At 35.3% G+C, this 19,768-nt stretch overlaps 2 protein-coding genes across 7 annotated transcripts in view; one reads left to right on the forward strand and one right to left on the reverse strand.

Annotated features, from left to right (window-relative positions):
• The window catches only part of MACROD2 (mono-ADP ribosylhydrolase 2), a 1,707,340-nt gene that overhangs the window by 237,987 nt on the left and 1,449,585 nt on the right, over nucleotides 1–19,768 (forward strand). The window lies entirely within an intron of this gene.
• FLRT3 (fibronectin leucine rich transmembrane protein 3) lies at nucleotides 1,934–16,577 on the reverse strand. Of its 3 annotated transcripts, XM_069496643.1 has the most exons (3): nucleotides 16,370–16,577; nucleotides 8,076–8,274; nucleotides 1,934–6,532 (listed from the first exon to the last, which is right to left on the reverse strand). In XM_069496643.1, exon 3 carries the CDS (start codon nucleotides 6,478–6,480, stop codon nucleotides 4,531–4,533), a length of 1,950 nt encoding a protein of 649 aa, XP_069352744.1. In that variant the 5' UTR covers nucleotides 6,481–6,532; nucleotides 8,076–8,274; nucleotides 16,370–16,577; the 3' UTR covers nucleotides 1,934–4,530. The 3 variants fall into 3 exon arrangements, with proteins under 3 accessions (XP_069352744.1, XP_069352746.1, XP_069352745.1); XM_069496645.1 differs by lacking the exon at nucleotides 8,076–8,274; XM_069496644.1 differs by lacking the exons at nucleotides 8,076–8,274; nucleotides 16,370–16,577 and adding an exon at nucleotides 7,517–8,063 and having other exon boundaries at nucleotides 3,192–6,532.

Genomic DNA, 19,768 nt, shown 5'->3' on the forward strand with positions numbered 1-19,768 from the left:
TTGGTTATCTTAATAAAAACCTCCCCAAGTGATTCTGACCAAAGCCAGGGTTAAGAAGCATTGCCCACTCTCCTATCTCTGTGATTTTTTTCACCATTTTCACCATGGCTGGTATCTGCTTTTCTTGCTTTCTCTTTAAATTCCTTTTTACCGTTTAACACCAGGCCTTAATTTTACGTCCTTCATGAGGTCTTCTTTGATCCATCTAAACAGATATAATTATTGCATGTTCCTCTATACTGCAACAGCAGTAAACTTTCTTTAGATTATATGTTTATCCCTTACAACCTGTAGACAGCACGCTTCTTGGAGGCAAGGCTTCTCCTATTTGCAATATAGAGGACACTTAGGAAAGGTCATTGGCTTGTTAAGACTATTTGTAGAGAACTTGGAAATTCTTAAGAAAGTGATTGATAAATGTGAAGTTTTTTTTTTTTTTCTGCTAATTTAACCAGAAGTCCCAAAACAAAAAGTACAGTAGTTGTGATTTCAAGACTATGCTAAATTAAGATTTGCTAATCATGCTAGGTAGGAGAAAAGAATTAGAATTTTAAATGCCACTACTGTTTTCAGCAGCAGATGAGCTAATATTAAATTCAGTGGTGGATTCATTCTTTTAACACCCACTCTTCAGGTGGTTTAGAGCATGTAGGTTCTTTGGATTCCTCATGAAAACTGTCATGTTGGCATGTAGCTATAAAATGTGTTTTAGTCAGAAACTGTAGTTAGTAAAGCAGAGTTTTTTTACTAGTTCCTTTGGCACAGGGGAATACTTTTAATAAATTGACCTTGCTGAAAGATAGACCATAGTGTTATATTTAATAGGGAATGAGAGTAAGTGCAGTGATTTAATACAGTTACAAGTGGCTGCATCTAAAAACAGTTTTTGATTTTTGTTAAACATTCAGCAAGGGAGTGATTTTTCCCTCAATTTTTTTTCTAGCTTTCCCAGTTGTATTCCTGTTGAATCTATATAGTATATATTTAGGATTTGATATTTTTTTCCTTTAATTTTCTGTTAGTACGTGATGTGGAATTTAGTTTCATCAGTAAAAATTGCGAACATTTAGTTTGGGACATATGGAAATGTATGTATAATTTATGTAGTGTATTTAAGGTCTTGATATTCTACTGAAAAAAAAAATACATATATTTGCGAAGCATCTGGATTTCATAGCAAGCCTAGGTAAAGAATAAACTTTTACTCACTTTATGCTCTTTGTATTTGGTGGTATAAAACACGTTTTGGGTTTATTCCAGGTAAAATAATCAAAAGGTGTATATGAGAACATACATAAAACTTTCTGTGCTCATGAAAGGTATACTAACTGGAAAATGTCAATATAATCTTTTGATTTTTGGCTTGTTATAGACCACAGGTTTATAAGACTTTATGGAACTATCTAGCCCTTTTCCTGACTTTTGGTAGAACTATAACTTGAACTACTCAAAACCTCTACTAGCAAAGTCAAACTTCCTTTAGAAAATATTCCACGCATTCAATGTTAATCACATTTGTCTTTGTTAAGTTGTTCACAGAAGACAACCATCCTCCATAACAGGAAGTCAAAAGAAAAAGTGTTGGGAAACATTTTGAAGGTGACATATGAATAATGAATAAGATTTCATAGTCAGTTGGAGATATCTCTTTGTCAGAGCAGTAAAACCAGTGATATCTACAAAATCTCTGGGAACACATGACAGACTTTTGTTGACCATAATATTAGTACCTTATATTTTATAGAACATTATACAGTTTTCATGCACATCTTATTAAATCCTGACAACAACACTGTGAGCTGAGTGGTACTACCCCATTTTACAGATATGGAAACTGAGCTAGGAAGGGTAAGTGGTTTGGTTTTAAGTACATACTTACCAACTGGCAGATCTGAGATTTCAAAGTCTTGAAGTTGTGTGTGGAAAAGCAAACTCAAAGTATTTTTTCTATTCTCTTACTCAACAACAATCAACGTATAAGACTTCTGTGACCAAATGTGTGGGGAATTCTCCCCACACACCAAGCAAGCAATCAGTTCTGCAGCAGACACCAGCTGGGAGTCCTCTAATTCAATTCAATTCAATTCTGACACTCTCTGCCTGGAGACAGCATTAATTCCCGTAGGTTGGGGCTCAGTCCCACAAGACTGTCCCCCACCCCCACCCCTTCAGACACCAGTTGCGAGTCTGGGCCTCTGGAGCTTTTGACCAACTAGCTTCAAGTTGGGGTTCCCATGACCCCTTCTTTGGGTTTGATTAATATGCTAGAGTGGCTCACAATTCAAGGAAACACATTTGCTGATTTTTATAAAGGATATTACAAAGGATACAAATGAAGAGATGCATAGGGTGAGGTGTGGGGGTATGAAGAACTTCCATGCTCTCTCCAGCATGCTACCCAACAGGAACCCCTACTTGTTCAGCTATCCATATGCTCTCTGAACCCTGGCCTTTTGGGGTTCTATGGAGGCTTTATTATGTAGGCATTATTGATTAAATTGGCCATTGGTGATCAACTTAACCTTTAGCCCCTCTGCCCTCCCCTGAAGTTAGGTGGGCTCAAAGTCCCCAGGCTCTAGTCATGCCTTGGTCTTTCCAGTGACCAGCCCCCATCCTGAAGCAACCTAAGGGCTAAGAAGCCATCAGTCAACTCATTAGCATACAAAAATACATCACTTTGGAGATTCTAAAGATTTTAGAAGTTGTATGCCAGGAAATAGGGTCAAAGACCAAATATATTTTTCACAGTGTCACAGATGCCAACTCACTCTACTAGCAAAAGGCTACTAAAAAGAATTAGTTTTTCAAAGACCACCTTAAAAAATAACAGAACAATGGCAGCAGTGCACATGAAAGAAGACCCTGCAACCATTTTCCATCTATAGAGTGAATAAGTAAAATAAGAAGAAATGAATTTATACATAAAACACTAAACCCTTCAAAGTAAAATGATACACAACCTCAAGATATTGCTATTTATTTTTTATTCATAGCCAACTTTTATTTTTATGCCTAGAAAAATACATGGGGTGTTTAGGACTAATGTGCTGGGCAATTTGCTACTTAGTGATAGTAACATAATCCCGAAAAAGCAAGCACAATTATCTGTACTTTTTTTTAAGTTTTATTCAGCAATAAGACCATAATTTTTCATATTTAAGGAAGTATGAAAAATTTGTCGAGTTTTAAAAGCTGAATACATGTAGCGTTGGATCAAGGCACATACAAGACTGGCCAAAGGGCGTACAATGCACTTTGGTTTTCGTTAAAAAAAATAAAATCATGGCAACTGAAAAATGATATGGTTTTTAAACAAGTAATAGCTCACAATTCAGTAGGAAGCTAGAAAGAAATGTTACAAGTTCATTATGTAATATCTGGAAAACTGTGACAGTAATGGGCAGTATTCTTGATCATTGTGAAAGTAAATTGAACATTTATGTACAGTGTTAAAACATTTCACATAAACCAGATCTAAATTTGATTTCTAGTAATTATTTTTCTTTTAAATTCTCTCTTACTTAAAATATTACTTTCTCTGGAATGTTGAGGGGAATTGCTTATAGTTACACTACATTTTTAATATGTGTAAGATTTCTCTTTGACATCTTTATGATAAAAACATCATAAGCACTAACAATTTTGTGTTCAGAATTTACTTTTCAGAAATCAGGAAGGTATAGGCAAAACCAAAATGCAATTCTGGTATTTGTGTTCATTGCACTATACAAGTCTAAGTTTTCATGTTTTCCTAAGTACACATTTCCCCCCTAACTTGGAAGTACACTTACATTATTGTTTTTGTGAAGTCATTTGTTCTCAAAGCTTTGTTGACAGTGGCTTTTACAACAGACTTCACACTCCTTTTATGCCAGCTGATGTCCTCAGTTCAGAAGATATGCTTAACTTTCTTAAGAATATCTAATTTGCCTAGAGCAAAAATGGAGATATGCAGCAAGTTTGATATTGCCCATTACTTCACATTTTGATTTATTGAATACCACTAGGATAATACAAATTTAATAATTGGAACATTATTTCATAACTATTTTTTGAAATTTAATTTTTCTCATTCAGCCATTCAGCCAGGTTATTTTTTTACATTTTATTAATACCAAAGTGAAAAATGGCCTGTGCTTATACTACAAGGATCTCATGTGAACGCAGTCCTGATTGTTCAACACAGCAAGAAAATTCACTTTCACAGTCAACAAGTCATCTTACTCAGTAGAACACAAAGTAAATGGTTTATAACTTCAATATTTGCAAGGAAAATACAGTACAAATTACTAAAAAATACTAAAATATAGAATTGTGTTCAGGCATCTCCACTACATCAATCGCAGCAGTAACCTGAAATTTGAAACTTTTAATAAAAAGTTCTTAAATATAAATTATATGGCAAATGTACAGTACATTGCTTTTTTCAGTCTCTTTTTTTCCAGTGTTTTGCAGTAGAACAGGGTTCCTACCATCACCTTCTTTAGGTTTAAAACACCTGAAACACAGTCTGCTGCAGGTCCTCCAGCATCATGAGTGTGAATGATCTGAGTCTGGAATACCACTGTCTCTGTAACTTCGGTTACTACTGCTTTCACTGTGATTGTTTTTGTACAGATTCATTCCATTAGGAGGAAATATGGTGTGTATTACAAACTCCTCCTTCGAGATGGGTTCATTGCTTATTGGTAACATCTGAAAAGAAGTCTCCCTGATTTCCAGGATAGAGTTGTCCTTCTTAGTGCCAGCTTCTGCATAGTCATCCTTTCTTCTCCTCCCTTTGCTGTATGCACAGTTCCTTGAGAAGAGCGATCCATTCCTATGAACATACCAACACACTAGAGCCAGAAGGGCAATGGTCACCAGCGCCACAGCCCCACCAATAATGGCAGCCAACGGTAAATTGGGGTTTTTGTAAGGTTCTTTCTCTTGCTCTCGATTGAGGGTGGTTGTAGGGTTGTACATTCGAAGGGGTGCAGTTTCAGTCTCAATACAAACAGGAGTTTCATCAAATAGGTAGAGGTTACTGGTTTCCATGGGAACCATGCATACCTTATAGGGTGAATCAGGCTCTAGGGCTGTGACCAAGTATTCATTGCGTTCCCCTGTTACAATTGTTTCTGTTATAGATCCAAATGCTGGGCTGTGGCCCAGTTTAAGCCAACTTAGTCTTAAAGCAGTCATGGGTAGAGCAAGTTTCCAAGAGATATGAATTGTGTCAGAGGTGACAGACTTCACAGTAATTGTAATTGTTTTTCTTGAGGGACTCCCTGTGGTTCGCTGATCCTTAGTGAGCTTGGGGTTCTTAATATCTGGTTGTTTGGTCACTGGAGCTGGCCACTGTCCTTGGGCAGGATACACTGTATTGGGTATTGCAGTGGTTATCTGAATGGTGCTTACAATCCCACTGTCTTTACAATCAAACAGTTCTGCATTGAGGTCCTTGATAGCCATCCCACGAACTTTCTCTGGGGCTTGGCACATGAGCCCACGCACATTGACCTTCACAGGTAGTGATTGTAACCAGTCACGTACCCATTTCATCTTGCACCCACAATACCAGGGGTTGTTCCGAAGAATCAGTTGGGTTATATTGTCCAAATCATCAAAGATACCCTGAGGTAAATTACTTAGGTTATTATTGGACATATCAAGTCGATACAGCTGCCTTAGGTAAGAAAAAGCGTTTGGGGGCACCTGATTGATGTGGTTATCTTGAAGATAAAGCTTCCTCAGGTTTGTGCCTGGAAGGTTTACTGGTGCAGCAGTTAGAGAATTCCGTACCAGCGACAGTTCTGTTAAGTTAACTAGGTTGAAGAAAACTTTGTCACCTAAACCATGATTGTTCAACAGGTTTCCATCTAAAACCAGGCGTTTTAGGCTAGTGAGACCTTGAAGAGATGGTGATGAGATAGTAGATATTCGATTATCATCCAAGCGTAGTTCCTCTATAGTCCTGGGCAAACCCCAGGGAATTGTGCTAAGGTGGTTACGGGACAGAAAAAGCAGTCGGAGATAGTTGCTGTCTCGGAATGCTCCCTCTTCAATGCTAACAGCAGAGACAGAGTTGTCATCTAAGTGTAATTCTTCCAGATATGGAATTTTTGAAAGTGAATCATAAGTGATAGTCCTTATGTTATTTTCTTGCAAATGTAGCTCTTTTACATACTTTGGGAGGTTGGTAGGAAATTCATCTAAACTGTTGTGGTATAGGAATATTCTTTCTACTTTCAGCAAGTTTTTCAAATCTGAAGGAATCCCAGCATTATTTATTTGGTTGTTCTGAAGGTAGAGAGTTGTAGCATCCTCTGGTATTCCTGTTGGAATGGATGTCAGAGAGCGATCGTTACAGTAAATGAAACCCGCATCACAGCGACACACAGATGGACAGGATTTAGCCATAACTGACAGAGGTGCCACTTGAAGGAACAGCCCAATTTTAGTCCCGATGAGGAAGATGCTCCAGGCTGGGCTGATCATGGTCAGCAGTGTTGAGGTCTTTATACAAGGTAGCTTCCGTTGCTTTAGTACCCTAAAATGAAGTGTAAAAAAGACAGAAGACAATCAGACTAGCATATTGAAAATAGTCTTTAAAACAGATGTGGAAACTAAAATATGTATAATCAATTTTAATATTTTAATTTTGGGAGGGGCATGCTTATGGTTTATTGCTAGTTCACAATGAACACAATCATATAATCTCTTTACCTTAACTGTTTCGGGTATATAAATTAGAAAGTGTCATGTCCTAAATCCATTTTATTTTGAAATGTTAAATATAATTACAGTTTTAGTGAATAGTCTAAAGTATTTTTATTATACTTGATATCAATCTTATAACCAGTCACTGACCAAGGTTATCAAATTTCTAATTTTTTCTTAATATTCATAATACTAGACACAGAGGAATATGATTTGTTATACTTAAAGATAATTTTCTTCTTCTTAAAAAACAAATTTTTATGTCTGTTTCTTATTAGGCAAAGGGACTACACAGGTATAGAAATAAGTAGTAAAAAAAACTATTCTCTTACTATTCAAAAATAGTTGCACACATCTTGAGATCCTCAATCTCAGTAAAGCCAATAATTTGATTTGATTGTTGATATTAGACATTGTTTAAAAGATATTTCTAGCAAGAAGATAAGAAGGAATCTTTCATTTACTTTTGAGAAAGAATTACATAGCTAATGCATCCAGCTAGTCTAAGTGGAAAATTCCATTTTGTGTTAAACTATGCCTTTCTTCTCTCTTTCCATTTTGTTATGTTTCATACTACATGGTTTAATGACTTTATCCACATTTTTTTATTATTTTCTATCTCATAACATGTTTTCACAGTGCATTTATGTTTCTTCAAATTCTAACCTAGAACATGATTCAACTTTTCCCATGGCTAGAGAAGTATAGATTTATACCAATCTATTGTGTAATATAATCTCTTCTGTACTTTTAAGTGTTAATCAGCCTTCATAATTTTAGGCATGAAAATAAAATACTTTTAATATTTTCCTACCTTATTGAACGATGTCAGTAAATTTTGCGTGGGTGAATATCCAATGCACATATATTATTTTCCTGGTGAGGGGCTGGGACTTACAAACTTTTTGTTTAGTCCTTGGAAATGTTCTTCACTGTTTATTCAAGTAATCCTATGCCCCATACACCTCCAGATCAGGCTTGCTGTTGTCAATGAACATTCCAGCTGCGGTTCGGCATGGTGGGCAAGCTCATTAAAGTGGGGGCCAGAAACAATTCAGCTTCCTGTTACTATGTAGGACACATGGCTTCCTATGTATTTTTTTTTTTTTCTTTCTGATAGAGTTTCTGTGTGAAGGTTCCTTTTGTGTAGCTTAATTCCCTTAGTGGAAATTGCCCTCTTTGAAATTCTTATTGGCTCTTCTGTGCAATGTGGTCAGAGATAGCAACTTCAGATCCTCATGAAGAAAGCCATTCATGATGCTAAGGCCTGTATAGTAATAGGTTTTTCAGGCAGTTACCCCCTACCTTTATTCCCATCCAGGATTATCCAAATATAAACTTTGTACAGTAGCTACATCCTGATGTATGATTACCTGCTGTGAAATAGCTATTTCCAGCTTTGCTTCTTGCTGCTTTCTCAGAATTTCTGGTGCAGTCACGTTATACAAGAACAGGTATTCTCTTTTAAGAGGAATAGGAAACAATTCAAATATTCTTCATGGAAAGAAAAGGAAGTATACTACATTTCCTTTATATTTTTCTTCCTTAAAATATACTGGGATTGAGCATCTCCTGTGAAAGTAAATGAACTATTTTAATGAACTATTAATAATGAACTTTAAATACTAGAGAAATTTCCTAGAGATTTAACTTCAATTCTTTCTTTAAGCAACACATTTTTCATGATAGTAGTCGGTAGAAAGGGATAGGTTGACCTCTTTGTTTTTAAGCTTCCCATTTTACTATATAAATGAAGTAGGAGCCGAAGTTGAGACTGTCATCAAACAGATAATTTCTAGTGTTAACTGATTGTTGTCACTTTGAATTAAACAACTAGATTGTTGTCAATTTGAATTAAACAGAGAAGCAAAGCTTCATCCAAGAGGCTGTGTGAACCCCTTCTCTGACTTTCCAAATACAGACCAATCTTTGGAAGTTTACTTTTAAATATCATAGGCATAAAATGATGACATGTTTAAAAAAAAAAAGAAAATAAGTACATGTCAAGGAGGTGAGCAAATACATAACAAGGTTATTTTTGACAGAAATGCTAAGGTAACTTTTTAGACATTTCTGAACATGGTTTTACAAAGTTACACAATCCACAGTTTAAGGAATTGAGAAGACTTTGCTTTAAAGCTTTTCTTTTGATTTGCTCAGTGCCTTGATTCCTCCTGCAAGTCTCAATTTTCCCAATTGCCCAATGTGGACACCATCACCTTCCTCTTTAGGGGTGCATCTAAGGACTACTTAATGATCTTGGAACTTTAGGCACTCAGGTGTTCTTGCCCCAAAAGTGGCATAGAATTTCAAGTTATATTTTGTTTTTTCTGGAGAATACTATTGTAATTTTCTTTTAGCACACTCAACTTGAAAAATCTGTATTTGGAATAGAAAGGACATTATTACTTCAATCCATCTCCTTGTAATGACCATTAGGAAAGCATATTAAAATCTGATGGGGCATTTCTCTCTAGGTTCAGACATGAACATGCTAATTTTCAGTAAGTTCATTTTGCATTTCTGAAAAAAGACTTTTGGCTCGACTAACGAAATGAGACTGATTTTAATGTTGACTGCTTTGCCCATTTAATATGCATGAAGATTTTTAAGGAGTTCCAGAGAAATGCAGGGTCACCCACTCAGGTACTTTCTCTACATGTAGGGGACATTTGGATATCATGGAAATGTTTGACACTGAAATTAAGGACAAAAGTAGTAGCAATTTGCTTTTCCCCCAGTTATTACCTAGTGTCCAACAAGGATAGCATCTGTTCCATAATTCAAATACTCTATTGAAAGTGTATGTTAAATAAGGCCATAATTTGTGTTTCTGGTTCTCCTCGAAAATTCAGTTTCTTTAAGATTGCCAACTAGATACCAATGCTGTCACAGACTGTATTAATGAGAGAAAACTTAAAAAAATTATAGACACATATAATTTATTATTTAGGCAACTTAAAACAAAAATAGAAGTTAGCAGATGGATAAAGCAGTCTAGTGAATATTGCAAAGTACCCACAGAGGAAAGTTTAAATGATTTATTATTTAATGTGAGGTTTTACTGTGATGCCTTTAGGGCTTTGCTCATTATTGTTGAATTTCAATAGTATATTCTCTTGAAAACTGTTGCTTTCTCAGTGTTTGAAAATGGAAAATCAAGCTGTTGAAATTTCAAAGTTACTTTTAAAAGAATCTGCTATAAATGTTTTTTAAGCTTGAAAATTATTCAACATACAAAATAATGTGGTTAATTTAAGTTTAGAAAACAATTTTGTTAAATTGCATGAGAAACTAATTAAAAAGCATTATAAAAGTAACAAGTGAGGGAGGACCTGCTTAAAATGTTACTAATAGTTGAGCATTTCTCATATTCCAGGGATACAGGTGAGGCAAGACATACTTTAAAACTGAGATGATGAATCTGCTGAATGGGGATTTAAAAATTGATTATTCCCTGAGTCAGGTCAGAGCATCCTGTGTCCAAATTGATGATCATAATGACAACCAGACATAAAATAACTGCCTCTTATCTTGTATCTGAACTATATATACATTTCACCTAATCAGGCTCTAAGAATATGTATTGATTTTCACATTTTTAACCCAGAGAAAGAAAAAAAAATTCTAAAATTCATGTGAAAAGAAGGATTAATTTGTTTATTTTACCTGTTTTACATTTGTGAAACTGCTTCCTCTGCTGTTTGATATGCAAACTCACATTTGCCATTCATACAATAGTGGTAATAATGTGGGATTAACAGAAAGCCTTAAATCTCATTAAGTTCTTGGAAAATGTCATTCTCTTCTCCCCAAATTGCATTAAAACAAAAGGCAAAAACATCAAACAGGTTTCTTAGGAGAGAAGGATACTCTTTCAGAAATGAAGATAAAGCTTATAGCTCCTCTCACATGCCCCTACTCCCGTAAACTCAAAACAGTTCCATTCATGTTTCGCTGTGTTTTATTTTATATCTTCTCCTTCCCCTTTATATTTGAAAATATAGTGCTAAACAGTTTTTTTTGGTTTTTGTTTTTGGCATATTAAAGGCTGTAATGATCTCTCCAAAAATAAGCGATTCTACCCCCATGCTTAAATTCCCCCTTTCTGAGCTGGATCTACATATTCACTCACATAGAGACATTGCAGTTTAATATGAATGATGAAAAGAAAAATGACCCCCACCAGCATGGACACTGTGGCCAGGTTTCCACAATACTGACTTCAGAGGCTTTCTGTCTGCATAGGCTTGAAAGAGGCCATTACTTCTGAACAAAAAGGAATCGATCTTTTAGAAAAATATTGTTAATGGGGTAACTTGGGGGAAAAACATAAAGGGGGCCCTGGTTACTTAATGGAATGTTTTAAAATTTTTTTTTAATGGAATCATTACTTAAATATATAGCACTTAAAATTGTTGAAAAAAGAAGAAAACATAATCACTTTATTGGTGAATCAAATTTTTAATAGGGATCCTTCTATTCAGTTTCTTTTCATAAATTGTGGATTTTTTTTTTGCATTTATAATGTAATCATCAAGTCTGAAAAGCCTCCAATTTATTTCCATGATACGCCCAAGAAAACATGTAAATAGATAAGGATGCTATCGTTTTGAGATATTTTAGGAAAACTAATATAATTTAAGAAGTTGTACCGGAATAGAAAACTGGCATTTAAATAAAATCAAGAACTTGAGGCAATCTACATGTTTATATGATTCATTCCTTCCTTACTACTACAGTATTTTGGAGGTGGGAATGTTTGAGATGAGAAGGTATGTCTCATATTTTGAGAATATCACTTAAATTAAGATGAAGTTATATAATAGTAGTGCTAACTTCCTAAATGCTTTATTTGCCATCTTAGATTTAAATTGATTTTGATTTGACTTGTTTGATCATTACTCATTTTAAAAAATCCTAATTCCAGTATAAGGTTTTGGGATTTAATTTCTTTTTAATGATTTGTCTCACAGAATGATTTCTTCATGCTGGGAACTTTTAAAAAATATTAAATCTAAAGCTGGAAAGACATGTAGAACTTTTAATCCAAGCTAGTTGCATTATTTTGAGTTAAAACTTTGAAGAAAAGCAGATGCTTAATCAAATTTATTCTGCTTTGTGAATATTTCTAGGTAAAGTGGAATTTATACAATCATAATCTGGAATATTAGGAAGTAATTTATTTATGAAGGCTTAAATTGCTGCTAGAAAGCCCAAGAAAATGAACAACCTGTGAATGCTAAGTCTTTGCAACAACAAATGGTAATTCAAATAAGCTACATATATGGTTAAACTGAAAAACTGGAGTACATCAGGTTAGTTGATAGTGACAGCAAAATGCTTTCTAAGCAGCCTGTCTGGTGGTTAAATTTTCCACGATCATCAGATTTCAGGAAAGTTCCAATTCTTTTGTTTAATGCCAGGCAAGCAGAAGGACCTCTAACTCTCCTCTTGAGAGTCGTGAAGTCTGAAGGGTTTGCTGAGAGGCAGAGAAGCAAGTCTGCCTTTTCATACTTGGTTTTATCCAGACTATTTTCTAGCCTTAAGAAGGTTTTGTTTCATTTATGGAAAATAGGGGATAAAATTTCCAAAGCTAAGGATTTTTACTTTCTCCTTTTCTATTAATAACTCTTTTCCTCTATAGGTTTATGATAAGTGAATCAAATTCTGCTTTATTTATTTTGGCTTGTAAAGTTAAATCGAGCATCCTTAAAACAAAAAGACAAATTGGGATATTATCTTTCATCATAGTGAATGCTGCTTCCTTTTATGATATTAAACCCAGACTAAATGAATTAGACAACCAAGACTTGTAAGAATGAATAAGCTGTTAATTTAGAGGTGGTGAAGGTGAGTAGCAGAGAGCTTGGGGAAAGGGGCATGCTTTAAGTTTGTGCTGACTTTTGAGCAATTGTAGTGAAAAGTATGCTTACTTCTGTTAAACCACAAACATTTTCCCATTACAAAATTGAAATTCCTTTTTAAGTGTGTGAGTACAATTTGGTTGACAAGCTTCAAATTTCTAATATTTAAGTATGTGGCAAGCACTGTGCTGGTTAGTGAGACTATCTAAAATCGTAAAACACATTGCTTTTTCATGTCCAGGTAGGTATTACTTAAATCAGATGAAGACGAAGATAATGAACAACACATAAACTGATCAATCCACAGTCCAGTGGCACACTTTAAAAAATGGTGTTTAACCAAATGTGGTCTGTGGGTTCTCTTCAAAGTTGCCACGGTAACTTGTGCACATGTAAAGTGAAAGAATAAAGAACAAAAGCTGTCATTGTCTCATCAAGTGAGAGCAATTTCTCCCTCCTCTCATTTAAACAGACTAATACCTGGAGAGAGCTTTTTATACATTTTTAACACTTGATTTTTAGGGTAGGAAAGAGATTATGCATATGCAAAACAAAACTTTAGCTATTACTTAAATTATGTGTTATTTCTTTTCTACTTAAAATCTGTTTTGGCTGGGATTCTTGTATATAGATAAATCAAAGTCCTTTCTTATCCAATATAAACATGGCTTTCAAAACTGTCTTTTATGTGGTATTTAACCAAATTAAATGATGTTATCCTGTATTTTGAAACTAGAAAATGCTTTCTGAAATGTATATACCTTTTTAGTTCTTAAAGGGAAGAAGCCTTCTTCAAAAGACATTTTAGAAACTATCTCTTTGTTGGAAATTCGTTTGTTGACTTTTGGTAAATTTTTGAAATGGTGGAATGTTGGAGTTAAGAAACATCCCTTTTTATGCTCTTAAGAAAAAATGCAGTTTTGAGGATTAATATCGCGGAGAGATTTACTGTAGAGTTTTTGCCCGCTGGGGGGTGGTACACTCTACCAGAACACTGCTTTCAGAAGCCGCAAGTCAGATGTTGGCTGCTGCTGGCCAGTTTTTCTCTGGTTTAATTACAACAAAGCCTCCCGTTGAGAAGAACAGTGAAGGCCTCTGGGGCAAAAGGTGGGGGGTAGGGGGAAAAGGGGGAGATGAGGAAAGAAGGAGGGGAGAAATTATGGCCTTTGAAAAATTTACAGAATCTTATTTCCCTAGTTAACTTCATTTATGGTGGTCTTCATTTGACTTTAAACAATTATTTATAATGCTTTTTAAATAAACTCCTTTGAATAAAAGAACATATAATGGAGTTTACTCAGAATTATTATTAGCTTTGGATCTTGCCATTGATCACATTCTTTGTTATACAGCCCACCCACCTTAAAAGGGGGGGAAGTTGAAAATTGAGTGAAATGGCAGCTTTAAACCAAATATTTTTAATGACCAGATTAATTTAATATTGGTATAACATTAGTGTATCAAAAATAAAAAGAAAGAAGAAACATTTGTGTAATATTAAGACAAAGCAAATACCCTGCTACTTATTTTTGTAGGGTTAAAAATTGTCAAAATAATCCAGAAAGAGGAGGAAGCCTTAAGATGTGTGGCCAAGAAAAGCACAGAAAAATCTCTCTGCAGTGCACTTGCATGTTTAAAGCTGATTATTGTATTTTTCATCTGGAGAGACTGAGTGTTCATTAGGGTCTGTGTCCCTAGGCAGGAGATGCTGAGCATAATTGGAGTTTCTATTTGATTGGGCAATATAGTCTAGAGAAGAAACTGGGGTAAAGATAATTAATAGCTTGCTAACAAAGTCTGACAGCCACAAGATTTCAACCAAATTTATTTCACACTGCTTCATTTAGCTCTGAAAAAGTTTTGATAGAATTGGAGGCTCTTTAATTAACACTTGAAAGCAAAAGAAACATACCTTCTATTTTGCTGCCACGTTTAGTTATGACAAATTTTCTTACTGTTTTTCTCCTTTTTGTAAAAACTTTATTTGCTGCCAATTATGTATTTCACAAACGTTACGTTTAGGAAATGTTTAATTGGGCGTTTTGAACGTAACTATAATTGATTTAAGGGGGGGTACAGAGAAATGAAAAGCCAATTAATAACTGATAGATAGTTATACGGGAATACAATGTTAATGAATTCATTATGTTTATTCATTAATATTTTTGCTGATCCTTGGACTTGATGTGTTTTGGCAGTACTCTATTAAAAAAAGTAAACTGTAATTATTTTAGTTAAATACATGCAATCATGTTTTTGTAATCCTGTTTTTATTTCAGGCCAATAAATAGACATATGTATGTGTGTGTATATGTGTCCAAACTAAGTGGTATGTCTCAGATTTAATCTTCTCATGATTAAAACCTGGCATATAATTATTAATATTTGCAGTAGTTGTAATATTAACATTATCGTGGTACTTTTAAAGGATTAATTTCTCTCTTTACTTGTTTCAAAAGAGGTATCAGTCATCTGTCACTTTGGGTCAGGTATAAGTGATTCTACCTGAAAACAAACAGATGCATTCTTTATGTTTATGCTGGTCAGAATATTCTTATGCAGTTAGGAATAAATGAAAGGCGTTGCTACAGCTGAAGCACTTTTCTAGTGGTTTTATTCATGTTGTTTCAGGCTAATAAGATAATATACATGTGCATTTTAAAACAGATTTATTAAAAAAATTTAAAATAACTAAATAGTAAAACAGGTTCTATAATTGAAAAAATCAAGGTTTTTTTTTCGTTTTAATTCTAAATAAATAAATAGAAACTAACCCTCCAGATGGTGAGAAAATATGGGCCTGTTGCACTCTTTACCTCTGTGCAACCATTTTATTTCAGACCTAATTCAATGAAAAAAAATTTTTTGAGAAGATTTATCTGCTTTTCAAGCTTTGTAGTATAAATGCATTTCTTCCAATGTAAGATGTTCCTGTTATAAGTTGCAAAGAACAGATACTCTGCACATCCCACTTGATGAGGGCTCTACTCATTTATTTTTTTCCCCCTGCCACCCCAAAGTCGCTGCATACATCAGGCATAGCTTCCAGGATGAGCTTTGTTAGTTTTTCTGAGTAGACTTAGCCATTTACTATGCTAGTCACATACTACGCTTGCCTAAGCAATGGATTTTGGCTTTCTACTGAAGAGGGAATATGCTTTGGAAGAGAGTCTCCCTCCCCTCTTAGTTGAATTTACTAGTTGAGATTTGCAAGCCTGAAATGCTTGAAGCAGCTCGGGCAGGATAGCAGTGCAAGCTTTAAAATCTAGGTGTAGCTGTTAATCCTTTACAGAGGCACATAAGTCTCCAGGAGTAGCTTGGCTAGCTGTGAGCGAGATGTATGCTTTTCATGTACTGCGTACTCATGGGCTGAGGGATTATTGATTTTCCTTCACAGTTGTAAAAACAGCAATTGGTGATCATACCACACATACAGTACACACCAAGTTACCAAGACCTTCAGCTTTTCCATCTGTGAAGAATCTGCCTTGTATTCTTTAACATTTAACTTTCCAACTTGCTATTCTCCATAAGGCTCTTTTCAAATAGCAATTAGTTCTGACAGAAAATATCCATTTACTATTTTTAAAAAATAAAAGAAGGTTTTAGGAAACTTCTTGCATTTGGCTATATAGTCAAATTTTTCTTCGCTAGCTTGCACGCACATATACTGCTTGTACTGGTGACAGAACAAACGTTCCTGTTTGGATTCCTCATAGTACCAAGTCATTTCTTTCTAGAGAGTAAAACGAAGCAAACTTTCTGGGACAATCATAAGAAAAAATATGGAAAACACTTACCGGGAAGACGAGAAAAGCAATCCTATATACACTGCCGCTATAGCTGTAATTCCATTGACTGTGAATTGGAGCAATAACCCTCCCCCCTTTCCCAAGCTCTGCGTCCAGTCCACACAAAGCCAACGGCAGCTGCAGGCTGAGCTTGTCCTGCTTCAGATCACTCCTACACTGAGGAGTGCGCGAGGGAGAGCATTCCAGTTTCCTGCACACAGCCCACCTCCAAGTCTGAAGTTTAAAGCTTCACCTCGCAGTGGTTGAAGAACGGGGTGATGTCATAGATGGGCAGGACTTAGGCAAGCTCTTGTTCAGTGAGGTAACTGGATAATCAGACAGATGAGCTTTGCAAACGCTAGAGGGGGTGAGAGAAGCCGAAATGAGGCGCTCAGCCTGCCAAAGCTCGGATGCCATTTGGTTTGTAGGCAGCTCTTTGGAATCTCAACATTTTCTAAAGTTTACTATACAACAAGGTAGTGGTAAGCACACTTATAAAAAAAATTCAAGCATGTCAGAAGGATATTTTTAAGATCACAATAGAAAAACACATGTTTCTTTTTATTTTTAAGCCATCTGTGTTGAAAAGAAGTTAACCAAAATAAAATTATTTTTATTATTGACTGGTTAAAATAATGTTACGATTATGGAAGATGTAGCCCAGTAACCCCAATTGTGAATATTTATGCAACACATGAATAGAAAGCAGGTACAAATAAATATATCACTGATTCATTTAGGGCAAGGGGAACAGGAATGCAAAATGGTTAAAAAAAATTGAAGTAAACAGTTCTTTGAGGTAAAGAGTAAGTTATTGTTCTATATATGTTTTAGACAATGAAAGTATGTTTCACATGCTTCCATTATTTGTCCATTTTCTTTAGAACTTAGTAGATTTTAGATTATTTATTATTTAAGGATCCCCCAATAAAGCATTTAAAAAGAATTACATAAAATTTTTTCCTTTCTATATGTTTTTGCTGCTCTGAGCATGGGTTTAGATATAAATGTGTTACAAAAAATCTTCCAGGGTGATTTTGCCTAGGTTAAAGTTATTTTAATTTAGGTACATGAATAAATACTAGATAATTGTAAAACAGAGATTATAAATTTCTATGCCTACTTAACAGAATTATAGACTTTTATTTTCAAATTATGGTTTTCATAGACAGGTTTCTGCTATTTGGTTAAATAAGTGCTTTGGGTCCATAAGTTTTCCACTAAGTAAATATATTTCACTTTCTAATGTTGCTAGGGAGAATTTTGCGTTTATATTTACCTGGATGGCAATTTCCTTAAATTTATATCTTTATTTGTTTTATTCTTAGAGGTACATGACTTTTTTCCTATATCTTTTTTTAAGGTTTCCCTGAATGTTTCCCAAGGAGGCCAGCTAATTGTCATTCCAAGGAGTATTTGATTGTGGTCTCTTCATTAGATTCATTTAGTTTATCTATTTATATGCTTGACTGATAGCAGTTTGACTTTCTGAGGTCCCCTCCAAGAAGGGGTGATATCAAAGTAGAAGGTGAACGCTTGATAAGAGGTGTACTGACCCCTATTGTTCTATGATTACACTTTTGGGGGCCTCAGAGGACAGATCCATTAATCTGAGAGTCTTAGAATTCTAATGTCTTTTGAAAAGCCAATTTCTTAGAACTGTTAGGTAGTACAAATTAAACTGAGATGCAGCTGCTGAATTTTTGGAGGAAAGGGAGGTGGGGGTAACATATAGTCTCTTAAGAAAGGGTAGATTCTTTTCTGTTGCTGTAAAACAAACACATGGATTAAATTATTTTATGAAATAATTATTTCTAGAAGCCATTTTCAGATTAGAATTGGTTCTATTTGAAAAGGAAATTTTTGCCTGGCCAAATTCCTGTGGGTTTGTATCCATAGTTAGTCAGTTTTGTTTTCATTCAGGCAGGTCTTAAACAGAAAAGAAAGATAAATAGGATACTTGGGTTTTAGGTATTGGTATCAAAAAGAAATTGTACTGGCCTGGGATTTGGAAGTTCTGAGGTTACCCTTCCCAGGCTGCCACTTGTTATATGACTTCCTATTACTCCTCTGGGCTTTGGTTTCATCACATGGCAAATAAAGACAGCTAGAATTTATTGAATGCCAATTATGTATTGTTGCTTTTTTCCCCTTTTAAATTGTGTATTAAAATGTAGAAAAAGGAAAAAAATTGCGAAAAATGCAATCTATACTAGAGGTGCTGACTTTGGAGGTAAACTCTTAATAGAATTCCTATCATCCTACCCTGTCCAAAAATGCATACTTCCTTGCTGCCTCTATATATTTTTTTGCTTTTTGCTATTATCAGTTGCCTGAAATGCTGCTAGTTGAAGGAGAATGTATAATAATATATGCCCATTTTGAAATAGTATGTATCATCTCTGGAAACATTAGGAGTTACCATGAGTTACTTCAGATTGCTCTCCTCCTTTGTTTCCTAAGGGCTATTAGTTACAATAAGGAATGACTATCCTGGTTAAAGGGGAAGGGAGGCTGGCAATTTTCAGCATGAAGCCTTTCAGGCTGTGATAAGAAGGGGGGAATTGGATTCTCATGGCAGGAAGATCTCAGCTCAGTGTGGAGGAACCAGTGTGGTTTAATGTTTAAGAACATGGGCTTCAGAGTCTAGCATACCTGGGCTCCATATTGGCTTTGCCACAAATTACTTAATCTCTTTGAGTTTATTAGCTCAGTGTCCCCTGACTCATAGTAAGTACCCAATAAGATGGTAGCTGCCATTATTAAGGGGAGGGCATCCAAGAACCTGGAAAAAAGAGACAGTAAGAAGTGGGAGAAGAGTGCACAAAGGGAGGTAGGAGAGGCCAATAACACATTTTTGATACCTTTCAAATTTCCGTCTAAAGTAGTTTTTTTTTTTCTTTTTTGGACAAAGTCTTGCTCTGTCACCAGGGCTAGAGTGCTGTGGTGTTAGCCTAGCTCAGAGCAACCTCTAGCTCCTGGGCTCAAGTAATCCTCCTGCCTCAGCCTCCCAAGTAGCTGGGACTGTTAGTGCTCACCACCACGCCCAGCTAATTTTTTCTGTTTTTAGTAGAGATAGGGTCTTGCTCTTGCTCATGCTGGTCTTGAACTCCTGATCTCAAGTGATCCTCCTGCCTTGGCCTCCCAGAGTGTTAGGAATACAGGTGTGAGCTACCGCACCCAGCCTAAAGTAGTTTTAGAGCCAGAAAATGGTGGTAAGTAAGGAGGAATTGGAGATTTTATTTATTTATTTTTCTGTTGTCCTTATGTATCTCATGGCCTCGTGTTTCTAGTACTTAAAAACTTAGTTGAATTCTAGTAGACATGTTGGGTTGAAAAGATATTTGTTGTTGTTTTGTGTTTTGTTTTGTTTTGCAGGCTAGCCTGTGAATCTAACATTGTACATGA

This window comes from Eulemur rufifrons, chromosome 20, assembly GCF_041146395.1.
Source record: "Eulemur rufifrons isolate Redbay chromosome 20, OSU_ERuf_1, whole genome shotgun sequence".
In the NCBI taxonomy this organism is placed as follows: Eukaryota; Metazoa; Chordata; class Mammalia; order Primates; family Lemuridae; genus Eulemur; species Eulemur rufifrons.